The sequence below is a fragment of the Staurois parvus genome, unplaced genomic scaffold, assembly GCF_062004578.1.
Source record: "Staurois parvus isolate SC_StPar_1 unplaced genomic scaffold, SC_StPar_1.0 ptg000214l, whole genome shotgun sequence".
Classification (NCBI taxonomy): domain Eukaryota; kingdom Metazoa; phylum Chordata; class Amphibia; order Anura; family Ranidae; genus Staurois; species Staurois parvus.
The window spans coordinates 1,602,601-1,618,763 of NW_028318010.1; the positions used below are offsets into that span (position 1 = coordinate 1,602,601).

At 44.0% G+C, this 16,163-nt stretch overlaps 1 protein-coding gene across 1 annotated transcript in view; it reads right to left on the reverse strand.

The window, feature by feature from the left end:
• NHSL3 (NHS like 3) overlaps positions 1-5,996 on the reverse strand; it is a 91,473-nt gene extending 85,477 nt beyond the window's left edge. The window contains exon 1 of the mRNA XM_089678998.1: positions 5,559-5,996. Coding sequence (XP_089535124.1) covers positions 5,559-5,745 — 187 coding nt within the window. The 5' untranslated portion in view covers positions 5,746-5,996. The remainder of the gene's footprint in view (positions 1-5,558) is intronic.
• Positions 5,997-16,163: the final 10,167 nt, after the last annotated feature.

Genomic DNA, 16,163 nt, shown 5'->3' on the forward strand with positions numbered 1-16,163 from the left:
TGATGTGAATGTACAATATATATGTAAAGAGATGTGTAAATTGATGATGCTATATACTGTATGTACCTGTCATAAACAATAAGGAGGCGGTAAGACAAGTGAGAACCGTGTCATGGTTTGCCAACACTTGTATTATCCCATGCTCTTGATAGAAGCCTGGAGTAGAAGGGTGCTAAAGCAACGGGTAACTGTAGAGCAGCATAGTGGCTAAATGGTTAGCACTTCCGCCTGGCAGTACCAGGGTCATTGGTACAAATCTCAACCACAGCACCACATGCCTGGAGTTTGCATGTTCTCCGTGTGTGTGGGTTTCCTCCAGGTACTCCGGTTTCCTCCCACACTCCAAAGACATGCTGGTAGGTTAATTGGATCCTGTCTAAGTTGGCCCTAGTATATGTATGTAGGTTAGGGACCTTAGATTGTACACCCTTTGACTGATGTGAATGTACAATATATATGTAAAGCGCTGCATAAATTGACAGCGCTATATAAGTACCTGAAATAAATCATAACTGGCACTAAAGATACTGAAAATACCTTACAAAAGTTTATTGAAGCGATCACATCACAATCATCATTACTGCAACATGTCCGGGTCACCCGGGACCCCTTTTTCAGGTATGTTATGATAAGCAGGTCACACTAGAAGAACTTTGTAAGTGAGACTCGGGGAACACAAACATAACATAATAAATCAAGTGTAAGAGCATAATGTTTCAGTGGCATTTTAAGGCTGAACTCCAGAGAAAGTGAAAATCCTCCTATGCAATGGGGCTGGCCTCGTACTACAAAGATTCAATGCTAATTTAGGGCTAGCGCACCAAAAAGGCTATTTTACTTACCTGATCCTCCGCTCCCGCAGACTCTCTTTACGCAGCGTCTTCTCCTCTATGCACTGGATGTTGCTGCTCCTCTGACGTCATCAAGTACAATGCAGTGAATGGGCAGTAAGCGTGAAGATGAAAGGGACAATCCACTGCGAGAACGCAAGGGGAGTAGGAGTAGAGGAGGGACCCGGCTTCCAGGGGCATCAGGTAAATGAAACTTCATTTTGTGGCCCCCTAGACTTAAGCCTTGGTTCACACCTATGCAGTCTGCTTGTGATCCATTTCTGCAGTGCTTTTTGCACACACATTTTTCACAAGTTTTTTGATGCTTTTTTTTTTTTTCGTTTTGCCCATTTTGTTGTTGGGTTAAAAAATGCAAAATGCAAATGCAGTGCTTTTCTGCCGCATCTCCAGATAAGTCGATTGAATCAAAAATCCACTGTTTTGCATTTAAAAATGTCCCTGACCAAAAACCGCAGCAACTGAAAAAAGCAGTGTCGCATAGACAACCTATTTTCTGCAAAAAGCATCAAAAAAACGCATTGGTGTGAACCAGGCCTAAATGAACACTTAACCTTGCAACGCGGAGGCAGCCCCACTGCAAGGAATACGTTTTCATTTTGGAGTTGGGTTTTAAAGATGCCTGCTGAAGGGGTCCTGCACGTCCTTGAGGCCTCATTCACACCATGTGCAGAGATGTGTGTTTTTCTGCACCTGTTTCTGCAAGGACACAATCAAAACACTTGTTCTCTATGTGCCCTGTTCATAACACTGCAATCGTGTGCGGATTTTTTTATGTGAAGGAATCTGCAACACGTATGCAGTTTTCTCTGCTGAATAAAAACTTACGGAACATTAGCATTGTGATGTGAATAGGGTACACAGAGAACAGTTGTTATTTTGTGCCCTTGCAGAGAATTTAAAGCGGAGATGCACCCAAAAGGGGAAGTTACACATTAAGGACTGGTCCCCCGCTCCCTGTTAAGGATTGGCACCTTTGAGGAGCGGGGGAGGAGTGAGTACCCGATACTGACAGGTACCCACTCCCACGTCTGCTGCGATTGCCTAGGCCAGTGGTCTCCAAACTGCAGCCCTTTTATTGCCTCTATCCGGCCCTCAGGGTACTATTCCTCCCACTGACACCAGCAAGATGGTACCATTTCTTCCACTGGCACCAACTATGGGGCATTTTTCCTTACACTGACACCAATGATGGAGCAAAATTCCTCCAACTGATATAAACATTTAGGTACTGTTACTCCAACTAATACCAAGGATGGGGCACTATTCTTTCCTCTGATACCAATTATGAGGCACTATTCCTCCCACTGACACCAATGATGGGGCACTATTCATCCCACTGACACCAACGATGGGGCACAATTCCTCACACTAATGCCAACGATGAGGCACTATTCCTCCCACTTATACCAATGATGGGGCACTACTCCTCCCACTGACACCAATGATGGGGCACTATTCCTCCCACTGATACCAATGATGGGACACTATTCCTCCCACTGATACCAATGATGGGACACTATTCCTCCCACTGATACCAATGATGGGGCACTACTCCTCCCACTGACACCAATGATGGGGCACTATTCCTCCCACTGATACCAATGATGGGGCACTAGTCCTCCCAATAATACCAATGATGGGGCACTAGTCCTCCCAATAATACCAATGATGGGGCACTAGTCCTCCCAATAATACCAATGATGGGACACTATTCCTCCCAATAATACCAATGATGGGGCACTAGTCCTCCCAATAATACCAATGATGGGGCACTAGTCCTCCCAATAATACCAATGATGGAGCACTATTCCTCCCAATAATACCAATGATGGGGCACTATTCCTCCCAATAATACCAATGATGGGGCACTGTTCCTTCAACTTATACCGATGACTGGACACTATTCCTTCTTGCACTGACTACAAGCACTATATCATTTTTTTAAACTGCTACTGACGAAGGGACATTTCTACTCTCACTGTGCAATCCAGCCCTCCTAAAGTCTGAAGGACAGTAAACCGGCCCTTTGTTTTGGACGTTTGGAGAACCCTGGTCTAGGCGATCGGATGTGGATGTTGTCCTCCCCCTTCTTCCCCGTAGTCTTCTGGGACACATGACAGGTCCCAGAAGATTAGGGGACCCTTCAAAAAGCGCAGTGGGCACCCAGCTGTGAAGCTGCAAGCTGTCACAGCCGGGTGCCCACACTGAAGATGCCAGAGCCGGGAGCACAGAGCGGCCAGTGAAACGGGCTGTGGGGAGGACACCGCAGGATCAAGGGACAGGCGAGTGTCTGTTTTTATAAAAGTCAGCAGCTACAGTTTTTGTAGCTGCTGACTTTTATTTTTTTGCAGCTTCACTGGAATTCTGCTTTAAGTTACTGCTCAGATAAAAGTCCACACATGATAGCATTATTGTGTAAGCAGGACACATAGAAAACAATTGTTTTCTTTTTGTCCTTGAAGAGACGTACATAATAAATACACATCTCTGCACATGGTGTGAACAAACCTATGCAAGTCAGATCTGTGCAGTTTTTCCATCAGTTTTTACACATGTATGGTATGAACAAGCCCTTAAATATTCTACTGACACTGTTTGTGATGTGATTGCTTCTATGAACATTTGGTATAAGAATCCATAGTGTGCTGATGACATATGTTGCTGTTTATGGGGTTCCCACCAGGCACAATAAGCACTATGTTCAGCCTCTGTCAGTGCTTTGCATTACTGTAAAACTCTACAAGCAGCTAGAGCATGATGGATAGGCCTATCTATGGGAGCACACAACATGTCATAGCCCAACTTATAGGAACAAGCAGAGTAAAGCATACAAGCCTGGACATGGGTATGTATTGCCCCAGGTAGCCAGCCTGACTTTTCACATACTCTTCAATATTAAGCGTCTCCTAACTGATGATCCATACCTCAAATCCAACCCAGTAATATACATTGACCTTGAACTGACACTCGTCTTCCTCTCATGCTGTATTTCTAATACTTATATAATGGCATTCTGAGAAAACATAAGAATGATTTCACTTCTGCGCTGCTTAATTATTCATTAACAGCGTCCCATGGACGTGTTTTCTATCTCCTGATATTTATCTGCAAAGTCACAGAGAGAAAGCTGCCGTCAGACATTTTACTTGTCATCTGACCTCAACTCTGTACTTTTACCGCTGCAAAAAAGACGTATTTCAGCGAAGATTATATTCATATTCGAAATCACGTCAGTTGTGTTGTTTATGATCAGATGCATGGGATCCAATCTAGAAAATCTAGACAGCTAAATCTTGAGCAGATTGATTGTGTTTACATAATCTCAGCTGGGACAGTATGTTGTCATTCTTCTGATTACAGGGTATCTTCTGATTCTAGAACAATGCAATGACATATTTTGTAAATAGAAAGTTGGGATCAAATAAGAAGAGAGGTTTCATTAAAATAAAAAAAAGTTAACAAAGTTTGTTGTGCATGGCTGATGTGAGCAGAGCTCAGTGACATTACAGGGGATCTTGTGATTCTAGAACAGGGGTCTCCAAACTTTTCAAACAAAGGGCCGGTTTATGGTTCTTCAGACTTTAAGAGGGCCGAAGTGTGCCCAGTAGGGGTAGAAAATGTCCCAGGCCTAGCATCAGTGGAAATAAACATGGCCTCAGGGATGGTGGTCAGTAGGAGGGAGAGTAGTGCCCCATCATTGGTATTAATGGAAGGAATAATATCCCATAGGTGTTATCAGTGGAAGAAATAGTGCCCCATTGTTGGTGTCAGTGCCCCAAGGGCCGGATAAAGGCTAGCAAAGGGCCACATCTGGCCCTCGGGCCGCAGTTTGGAGACCCCTATTCTAGAACACAATGACATATTTTGTAAATAGAAAGTTGAGATCAAATAAGAAGAGAGGTTTCATTAAAAAAAAAAACAAGTTGGCAAAGTTTGTTGTGCATGGCTGATGTGAGCACAGCTCATTGACATTACAGGGGATCTTGTGATTCTAGAACAGGGGTCTCCAAACTTTTCAAAGGGCCGGTTTATGGTCCTTCAGACTTTAAGAGGGCCGAAGTGTGCCCAGTAGGGGTAGAAAATGTCCCAGGCCTAGCCTCAGTGAGAATAAACATGGCAGCAGGGATGGTGGTCAGTAGGAGGGAGAGTAGTGCCCCATCATTGGTATTAATGGGAGGAATAATACCCCATAGGTGTCATCAGTGGAAGAAACAGTGCCCCATTGCTGGTGTCAGTGACCGAAGGGCCGGATAAAGGCTAGCAAAGGGCCACAGTTTGGGGGCCCCTGTTCTAGAACACCGCAATGACCTATTTTGTAAATAGAAAGTTGGGATCAAATAAGAAGCGAGGATTCATTAAAGAAACCAAGTTGGCAAAGTTTGCTGTGCATGGCTGATGTGAGCAGAGCTCAGTGACATCACAGGGGATCGTGTGATTCTAGAGCAATGCAATGACATATTTTGTAAACAGAAAGTTGGGATCAAATAAGAAGCGAGGATTCATAAAAAAAACAAGTTGGCAAAGTTTGCTGTGCATGGCTGAGGTGAGCAGAGCTCAGTGACAACATGTGAATGACCTGGCCATGTAGGAAGGTAAGTGGTCAGGCAGTGACAGGTAGGTAGTCCTCCATCTACCTCCTGACCGGCTACACCCTGCGGGTCACGTGGTGCGCCCCCCTCCATATGGCACACACCTGGCACTGCTCACCTTGATTACTCTCCTGCTGCTGCTTGGCCCCCGGCTCCTTCTTCTTCTTCCGCCCGCGCAGCCAGCTGAGTGCCCGGCGCAGAGTGCCGCTCCTGGGCTTCTTCTTCTTGGGCTCCAGAGCCTGGCCTGAGTCTAGCCCGGGGGGCACAGGCTCCGAGTCCGGGGGGAGGGCGGTGTGGGCAGACATGGCTCACATTGGCAGGCTACACAATGCGGGCGGCTCCCCTTCCCTATCCTCCACGTGTCATCGCCCTGGGCTCGCTGTGTGTCTCCGCCGGTGCCCCCCCGCTGTCCCGGGCTCCTCTCTCCGGGACTCTCCCCGCCGTGTCTCTCCGGACTCCTCCTCCCACCCGCTTCCGCATTCCAGCCCCGGGGGGCGGGGCCCGGCACACCTGGGACACCGGGAACACCAGGATGGGACGGGAGGGACACGGGGACAGGTGACACTGGAGGTCCTCCCAGCCAGGATCACTATTACTACATGGCACGCCCCTCCCTTTTTAGATTGTCAGCTCTTCTGTTCTAACTGCACTGTCTCGTTTTATTGTGCTGCCACTATATATATGAAATCTAGATCCATACAGCGCACGGTGGTCTGATTTGTCAGTGACCTCTACTGGCCTGCAGCTGATTGGGCGGCGAAGGGTTAACAAGAGCTGGGCACGCTGCTGGAGTTGGTTAACCCATTGTGTGGCCATGCGCCTCCCTCTGTAAACACCATCCGTTGTCATAACATTGGGCTTGTCCTAAAAACGCTTCCAGCTACATCAGAGGCAGGAGAAGAATCGAGCTATTGTCAGCGGGGGAGAGGGAGGGTGGTCACCTCCATACACAGCCAGCTCACAACACACACTCCATTCCAGGCCAATATTGGGACAAGGGCCATGAAACACTGCAATTAATCCCTGATCACACCGATTGGAGAACCAGGAGTTATAAAACTTCACTAAAAACTATGCCTCGAACTGGCCACGATTTATGTCTCATCTTAACTGCCACTTGTTGCGGCAGATTTTGATGTTTCTATCTGTATATACGATGGAACGTTGTTTATTCATATTGTTTGTTTTACTTATGTCCTTCCTTTATGAAACGATTCAATAAAAAACACTGAAATCTTAAACTAGTCCAGTGCAAACTTCTAGATTGGGGACGCACACAGTGGATATAAAAAGTCTACACACCCCTGTGAAAATGTCAGGTTTCTGTGATGTAAAAAAATGAGACAAAGATAAGTAATTTCGTAACTTTTTCTGAACTGATAAACTCATACCCAAAGAGACTGAGTGCTGTAATAAAGTAAAAAGGTGCTTCCACAAAGTATTAGTTTAAGGGTGTGCACACTTATGCAACCATATTGTTTTAGTTTTTTATTTTTACTTCCCTCCACCTAAAAGATTTCAGTTTGTTGTTCAACTGAATTGTACAGTTTATAGGTTACATTAAGGCCCCTTTCACACAGGCTTTCTGTATGTCCGTTATTCATCTATCCGTTTACGGATAAAAAGTCTGATGTAAATTGATGACAAAATGGATGTAAACTGAAGAAAAAAACTGATGTAAACTGATGAAAATCAGATGTAAACTGATGAAAAAACAGATGAAAAAAAACAGATGTAAACTGATCAAAATCAGATGTACACTGATGAAAAAAAACAGATGTAAACTGATGAAAATCGGATGTAAACTGATGTAAATCGGATGAAAAAACAGATGTAAACTAGTGAAAAAAACAGATGTAAACTGGTGAAAAAACTGATGTAAACTGATGAAAATTGGATGTAAACTGATGAAAATCGGATGTACACTGATGAAAAAACTGATGTAAACTGATGAAAATCAGATGTACACTGATGAAAAAACTGATGTAAACTGATAAAAATCAGATGTAAACTGATGAGAAAACTGATGTAAACTGAAGAAAATCAGATGTAAACTGATGAAAAAACAGATGTAACCTGATGAAAAAACAGATGTAACCTGATGAAAAAACAGATGTAAACTCATGAAAATCAGATGTAAACTGATGAAAAAACAGATGTAAACTGATGAAAATCGGATGTAAACTGATGAAAAAACTGATGTAAACTGATGAAAATCAGATGTAAACTGATGAAAAAACAGATGAAATAAAACAGATGTAAACTGATCAAAATCAGATGTACACTGATGAAAAAAAACAGATGTAAACTGATGAAAATCGGATGTAAACTGATGTAAATCGGATGAAAAAACAGATGTAAACTAGTGAAAAAAACAGATGTAAACTGGTGAAAAAACTGATGTAAACTGATGAAAATTGGATGTAAACTGATGAAAATCGGATGTACACTGATGAAAAAACTGATGTAAACTGATGAAAATCAGATGTACACTGATGAAAAAACTGATGTAAACTGATAAAAATCAGATGTAAACTGATGAAAAAACTGATGTAAACTGAAGAAAATCAGATGTAAACTGATGAAAAAACAGATGTAAACTGATGAAAATCGGATGTAAACTGATGAACATCAGATGTAAACTGATGAAAAAACTGATGTAAACTGATAAAAATCAGATGTAAACTGATGAAAAAACTGATATAAACTGAAAAAAAACAGATGTAAACTGATGAAAAACAGGTGTACACTGATGAAAAAATGGATGTAAACTGATGAAAATAGGATGTAAACCGATGAAAAAATCAGATGTAAACTGATGAAAAAAACAGATGTAAACTGATGAAAATCAGATATAAACTGATGAAAAAACTGATGTAAACTGATGAAAATCAGATATAAACTGATGAAAAAACTGATGTAAACTGATGAAAATCAGATGTAAACTGATGAAAAAACAGATGTAAACTGATGAAAAACAGATGTACACTGATGAAAAAACTGATGTAAACTGATGAAAATCAGATGTAAACTGATGAATAACAGATATAAACTGATCCGTTTTTTCTTGGAAAAAACGTGACTGAACTGATGAAAAAAACAGAACGCTCCAGTGAAAGGGGCCTAGGCTCTGGTTCACAATGATGCGGTGCATTTTCTGTGCGAATTCTGCACTGCATCAGAATTGCACCCTGTTCATTCGAGCCGCTGCGTGTGTGTGTATGTAAAGTTAACGACACCCCGAAAGCGGTCCACAAACCGCGGTGCGATGTGCAGAATCTTATCACATAGGTGTGAATACTCATGCAATCCGATTCTAGTCCAGACCAAAAAAAGGGACCTGCACGTTTTTGTTGCGGTGCGATTATGTAATGTATGAAAATGTATGGCTCCAATCGCACCGCACACAAATCACGTGATTTGCACAGGAATGCGGTGCGCTTCCTGTGCAAATCACATGCGATGTACCACACCACATATATATGAACCGGGCCTTAAGGTGGAAAAAGTTCTGAAATGATTTATCTTTGTCTCATTTTTTTACATCACAGAAACCTGACATTTTTACAGGGGTGTGTAGACTTTTTATATGCACTATAACTATCTACAAACATGGAACTGGTCAATGCACATCTATTATGTATTTCAATTTTCAGTGGATACACAATGGGGCTGGTTTACTAAAACTGCAAATCTGGTGCAACTCTGCATGTAAACCAATCAGCTTTCAGGTTTTATTGCCAAAGTTTCACAGAACAATCTGAAATTAGAAGTTGATTGGCTACCATACGCAAGCTGCACCATAATATAACATGATACTAACATTTATAGGTTAGCCATGGTTCACGCCTGTGCAGGCCATGATTTGCGCAGGCATGAGAGCCCATTCATTTGAATAGACTCCAGTGCCCCGGGATATGTAGGGAAGAAGTCCCTGCACTACTTTGGAAATCGCAGCCCGCACGGGAACTGAAGTGCCAATAATTCCAGTGCAGGTGGAATTAATGGCACCTGCCCGCGGATCCTGCATTCCTCTGTGTGGGTTGTGCGGCTGCAGGCATTTGTACGCGTCCCACAGGGGCACTACCTGCGCAGATGGGAACCGAGGGTAAAGTTGATCCAGGGAATATCTGATTGCCTCTTGGGGGATCAGGAAGGAATTTTTTCCCCCGCAGGAGCAAATTGGATCATGCTTTGCTGGGGCTTTTTTGGCCTTACTCTGGATGAACTGTGAGTATAGGATTACAATTTATTATGATTGAACTGGATGGACAGTTGTCTTTTTTTCAGCCAGACTAAATATGTAACTATGCACCAGATTCTGAATGTTCCAGTTTTAGTAATTCCCCCCCAGAGTGTCCCAAAAGTCTATAGGCGAAAAATTTATTTTAAATGTTTATTACCGTAACTGCCCAAATTGAGAGCCTTGGATGTCATGACACTTGTGTATACTCTGAATACAAGAACAATGAGCATTCCTTACAGTGGAGTTCCACCCAAAAGTGGAAGCTCCGCCTATCTGCCTTCTTCCCCCCTCCGCATTTGACAACTTTTGGGGGGAGAAGGTATCTGGGTTTGACAGGTACCCTCTCCCACTTCCAGCTCAGTTCACCCGCCCCCCACCGCAGCCCTCTGGGTTCATTCACAAAGCGCAGGGTGCTTCACATATGCGCAGTAGGTAATAGGTCGTGAATCCGCAAGGCTTCACTGCCAGTTTCCCTTAGTCAAGATGGCAGCACCAGCACCCGACAGTTGATTAAAGAATCGGCTCGAGGTGAGGACACCCCTGGATGCATGAACATGTAAGTGCCCTAATATTAAAAGTCAGCAGCTGCAGTATTTGTAGCTGCTGACTATTAATTTCTTTGGCGGTGGGCCGGAGGCCGGAACTCCACTTTAAAGCAGAACTTCACTCTCTCAATCAACATGGACTATTTTTAATTATTATGCTGCTAGCATTTGAAAATAGGAAAGGATAAAATATTTTTATATGTTTTAAACCTTTATTTTTACACATTTCTTCAGTTACTTCCTGGTTTCCATGCCTAGGCAAATTATGTCATACATACCAGCAGTTTTCAGGAGGGGAGGGAAGGTTCTCAGCACAGCCTATGGCTGACCTAAGGGAAGATGGATTCAAGGAAGTAAATGATACATGAATCATCTGCCCTTAATCAAGATGGCCACTGCCAGAAATGCCAAGGGGTATTATTTAAAATAATTTCTCAGCAAAATAAAGCATGGAGACATGGGTGGATTGGGGTGCTTGCTTTGAATATTACAAATGAATTTAATAGCACTTTTGGTTTGTGATTCTCAGATACAGTGCAGCTCTACTTTAAAGGTTCTTTCAGGCGGGTGATGAGTCCTATCCTCAATGCAGAGGGGAATTTTGCTGCATTTGAATCCATCTCAGAGCTGTGCACAGGCATCCTATAAAAGTGCATGCACAGACACAGGCATTGGGGCAGGAGCGGGTACACAGATCTAAACATAGACACTATGGGGTGGATCAGGCAAATAGATTGTGTACTTTGCAGTTGCACCAGAGCTTAGTAAATGAAGTGAAACTTGACTTTACAATGAATACCCAATCACATGCAAGGAAACTTAAAAAAAAAGGCATTTTTGCTTGCACATGATTGGATGATGGAAAACAGCAGAGCTTCTGCTCATTTACTAAGCTCTGAAGCAACTGCACTTACAAAGTGCATAGTCTATTTGCCTTTAGTAAATCAACCCTTTTGCGTTCAGATCCGTGCACTTGCAGGTGCTGGCTTGTCAGATTTTGATATGCAATCGTGTCTGTACAACCATTGTGTGTGTATCCACTTCAGTACGCTGCCTGCATAAAGGTGGATGCAGATGCAGCAAAATGCAGCTTTACATGGAGGATGGGACTAATCACCCATCTGAATGAGCCCTAAAGCAGGACTATACTCACCTTCATACCAGCACTGTAGTCTCCAGGAGCTCCCTCACCAGCCGCTGACATCTTCAGCTGGTCTTCTTTCGGGTACTGATCTTCAGAGCTTTGACTGGCTAGTTCAAGATGACCTTACTCCAGGTATTCATTCATCTAATATGAAGAAAAAAGCAACTGAATGCCTGTGCTCCTGCGCTGGATAGTGGACTCCACAATGTCAGTATCCCCACATATGTATGGAAAGAATGCAAGCTGTGCTGCCCCCAATTGGCCAGGGAAATCCAGATAGAACTGTTTATGAATAGACAGAGCTCTGATGAAGAGGCACAGCCTCGAAACGCGTCAGCCATCAGCTACCTAGAGGTCTACAGTCCCACACCAGACCACCTTCAGGGTGATTGGACCGCGCTGCATTTCTTGTGACATGCTCTCCATTTCATTTTATTTCTTTATGAGTATTTTACTTTTTATCAATAAATTCCTTCTTTAAAGGAAATGCACTAGGCCCGTGCGTCCTCTTTTTGTCTTTTCATATACAGTTCATTCTTCTAAGCAGATGCCAAAATTGTACACTGATCTCTACATGTGCAGGCAGTGGTGTATTTAGGTTTTGTGCTGCCCTAGGCAACACAAAAAGTGGCTCCCCCCATAGACCAACAACACCCCAGTCCCCCCCAACCCCCACCCAAGAGAGCCTTCCTCTACCACTGCCTCCTATACACTGGCAACCCCCACCCTCACAAGAGATAAGACACTCACCTTCACAGCTGCAGACATCCCCGGGAACAAGAGTCAGGTTCTGCATACACCATCAAGCAGCCTGCAGCCTCTCTCAGATCCCACCTGGTCCCCGTGATGCGTGTGTCCCTTCTTCCTTTCCTTCTTTCAGGGACAGTGCTCCCCCTGAAAAATGCCGCCCTAGGCAAATGCCTTGTTTGCCTTGTGGTAAATACACCCCAGTGTGCAGGTAAGAAAGTTTAATGCAGGAGAGATACCGCATGTCTTCTCTGCATTAAAAAAACCTGCCTGTCCACATCTTTTTTGTTTAATTAAAGCGCAGTTCCGGCCTCCCGCCACCTCCCAAAAAAAAATTAAAAGCAGCTACAAATACTGTGGCTGCTGTTTTTTAATAGTAGGGCACTTACCTGTCTATGCATCTGGCGGTGTCCTGACCCCGAGTTGATTCTTTAATAGACTGTCGGGTGCTGGCGCCGCCATCTTTACTAAGGGAAACCAGCGGTGAAGCCTTGCAGCTTCACCGCAGGTTCCTACTGCGCATGCACGAAGCGCACTGTGCTTTGTGAATGGTCTGGAAGTTTCCCAGAGGGCTGCGGGGGGTGCCAAACTACGGCTCAGTTCGCCGTTGGAGGGGACACCTGTCGAAACCAAGTACCTGCTCCACCCCAAAAAGTGCCAAATGTGGCAGCAGAAGGGGGGAAGAGACAGAAAAGCGGAGCTTCCACTTTTGGGTGGAAGTCCATTTTAAAGTCCCTTGTTTAATGTAGCAGAATGTTTGTTGTTACATGCAGAGATTTTTTCCTCCTTTGGGATTGTTTACACTTAGACTGCCCTCTGAAAAGCGATCCTCACTGGATTGCTTTTAATAGGACAGTTGACAGACAGCTGGGAAGTGATATGTCACCTAATGGATACTGGATAACGCTTGAAAACCTGCAGTACCATACCGCAACTGCATGCATTATACACGGTTGCATGGTGGTTTCAGTAAAACTCCATTCACGCTGCCCTCCAAACACAACATGGGGTATAATTTTTGCTGCAGTATGTGCACCATCCACCTTCTTCAGCCACCATATTAGCTTAAGGAGGGTGGTCAGGGAGAAAAAAATAGGTTGCTCAACTGCCTACTCCCCCCCCCTTTCCCACCCACAAATGTATATGAGACTCTAAAACAGAACTGAAGCCCTGCTGTAAGAAACTGTGAGCAAGCAAGCTTTCATTGCAGAACAGGCGTGCCCTGTCTCTTCTGCCATACAATGGCCCTACCTGCCTGCTTGCTGTTGTCACTAGCGATATACACTGAGCTGTGCATGCGCAGCTCAGCTTACAGCATCATGCTGCTTTCTGAGTGCATTGATCGTTCTGGGCTAATTTCAATAGACTGCTGACTTCAGATGACTCCAGAGAGAACAGCCTAGTGGTTTTTGGTATAGAGACCTAGAAGACCATTCAATTAAACCAACTCATTGGAAAAGTGTGATGTAAAACATTTTTCATGGTGATAACAAAGTGTGGTGGGGCAGCATCTTTCTGAAATCACATTTTATGTCATTCCAACTAAAGGAATGATATAAATGAGAGTCAAGTAAAGACTGTAACATACAAAGGTAAGTTTCTCCTGTTACATTACTATAAAAGAAGTTATGACCAGGGGCGGACTGCCCATTAAGGCACCCGGGCACTGCCCGAGGGCCCGGGGTCAGTAGGGGGCCCCATGAGATGCCCCTGGTACCTTTCATAGGCTTTTTGGGTGTGATTTGAGTGTGGGCAAGGACACAGGGGCCCCATGATTTCCTATTGCCCAGGGGCCCCATGAGTTGATAGTCAGCCCCTTGTTATGACCCAATTAATCTGTCACCAAATGTCCCTGCCCACACCATAATTCATGGATCCATTTGAAAATATCCTTCAGGTCTCTCCCGATCCTCTACCCTCTGAACCCTATGAGGTGTGTTGAATTGCTGCTGCTGCGTCAGTTTCTGACCACTTTATATTACTTCTGTATTGCCACCTTTGCCTCTATGTGTGCCTGTTCCAGTTATGATTGGCATTGCTTGTCCCTGCATGGGCTGAACAATTGACTGTTTATTACCTGTTAAAACCAATAGACATTATTGAAATAAAAAATATCCTTCAGCCATGCAGTTTGGGTTGTTTTCATATGAGTAATATGCATGGTGCTGCTTGATACTACTTTTGAGATGAAATGAGGCTCCATCACTGTAAAACACCATTAATTCCCATTATTGTAAGAAACACAATATTCCATACCAGGGTTGCTGTTAAAAATCACAGAGCCCCATACAGCCTACCTGACAGGGCCCTCCCACTGGCAGGAGAGAAGATGAGAAATGCTAGCAACTACGAGAAAAGGGGGCCTGGACATCAGAGGGGTGGTAGCGCTAATATTGGAAAGGATCCCCTGCAGTGCAGCCAGTGGGAAAGGAGAGGTGAAGAAGCCAGCAACGCTGCAGTGGGATCCACTAGAGCAGGGGTGTCAAACTGGTGGCCAGCTGTTGCAAAACTACAAGTCCCATCATGCCTCTGCCTTTGGGAGTCATGCCTGTAACTGTCAATCTTGCAATGCCTCATGGGACTTGTAGTTTGGCAACAGCTGGAGGGTCGCCAGTTTGACACCTGAGCACTAGAGAATGCCTGTTAGCAAAAAGGCTGTACAGCCGGCCCTGCTGCTTGGCAGATGCCCAAGTCCCCCTTTTCAATTGATGGGGCCCTGGCCCGGTATAGGAGGGACAGCTGTACTGCTATCAGTAGCCCTGTTCCATACACCTGTTCATCCCCATGCAAGTCTTGGACCAGCTGCACATTATATGGATAGAAATGATTATTTCTAATACTTCAATATAATATGGTTTTAGAGCTTTGGGACACCGTGGGAAGATTTTCTAAACCTGGTGCACTCAGAATCTGGTGTAGGTATGCATGGTAGCCAATCAGCTTCTAACTTCAACTTGTTCAATTAGGCTTTGGCAATAAAACCTGGAAGGTGATTGGTATCTATTCAGAGTTTTTGCACTCTCCGGCTTTAGTAAATAGCCCCCCATGTAGCTTGCCTCTTTAATTTCTTTTGGATTCTAGAAATTAGTTCTTTGCACCAGGGGCGGACTGACCATTTGGAAACTCGGGCACTGCCTGAGGGCCCGGGGTCAGTAGGGGGCCCCATGAGATGCCCCGGTACCTTTTTCATAGGCTTTTTTTAGTTTGGGCAAGGACACAGGGGCCCCATGATCCCCTATTGCCTGGGGGCCCCATGAGCTGACAGTCCGCCTCTGCTTTGCACCTATGTTCCCAGGTCCGTGCACTTGAGTTCTTACTCTTCCTGTTGGACCAATAAAGTAAATCTAATACCAATCGCTAACATCTCATATAAGCTCTACCATGTTAAAGTTTTAAGCTGGACATAGACGGACTGAAATTCAGCCGGTTCAGCAGGAACCGGGCAAATTTTGATCCATGTATGGGCAGGGTGGTTGTATTGAAGTTGATGGGGGGGTAGATTCCCCCATCAAGGCTGACTGTGTTGATGGGGGAATCAAGCAATTTTCTTTCCTTCAACCTATAATTGGTTAACGTATGGCCTGCCTAATGCCAGGGAAAATTCAAAACTACCCTTGCAGTGGGGCTACCCATGCACTGCAAGCGATAAATGCTCCTTTTTGTGTCTAGGGTACCATTGAAAAAGTTTTACTTGCCTTATCCCTCACTTACCCGGCAGCCGATGCTCTCCTGTTCCATCTGACACTGCTGGTTGTTGGTGGACATTCAGTGTTCTCGATTACAATGCAGGACTGCTGAATTGTATATGATAATGTCAAAGCCCACATGGAAGAAAAATATATTTGAAATATATTTTTAAAATATTCATCCCAAATATATTGCCATATTTTTGAAATGCAACAATTTTGGCCATATTCAATATATTTCAAAATATATTTAAATAAATATACATATATATACTGCATGTTCAAATGTGTTTTTATTTCAAAATATATGAAAAATATTTTTAAAAATACATTTCAAAGATACTGTATGTCTTTA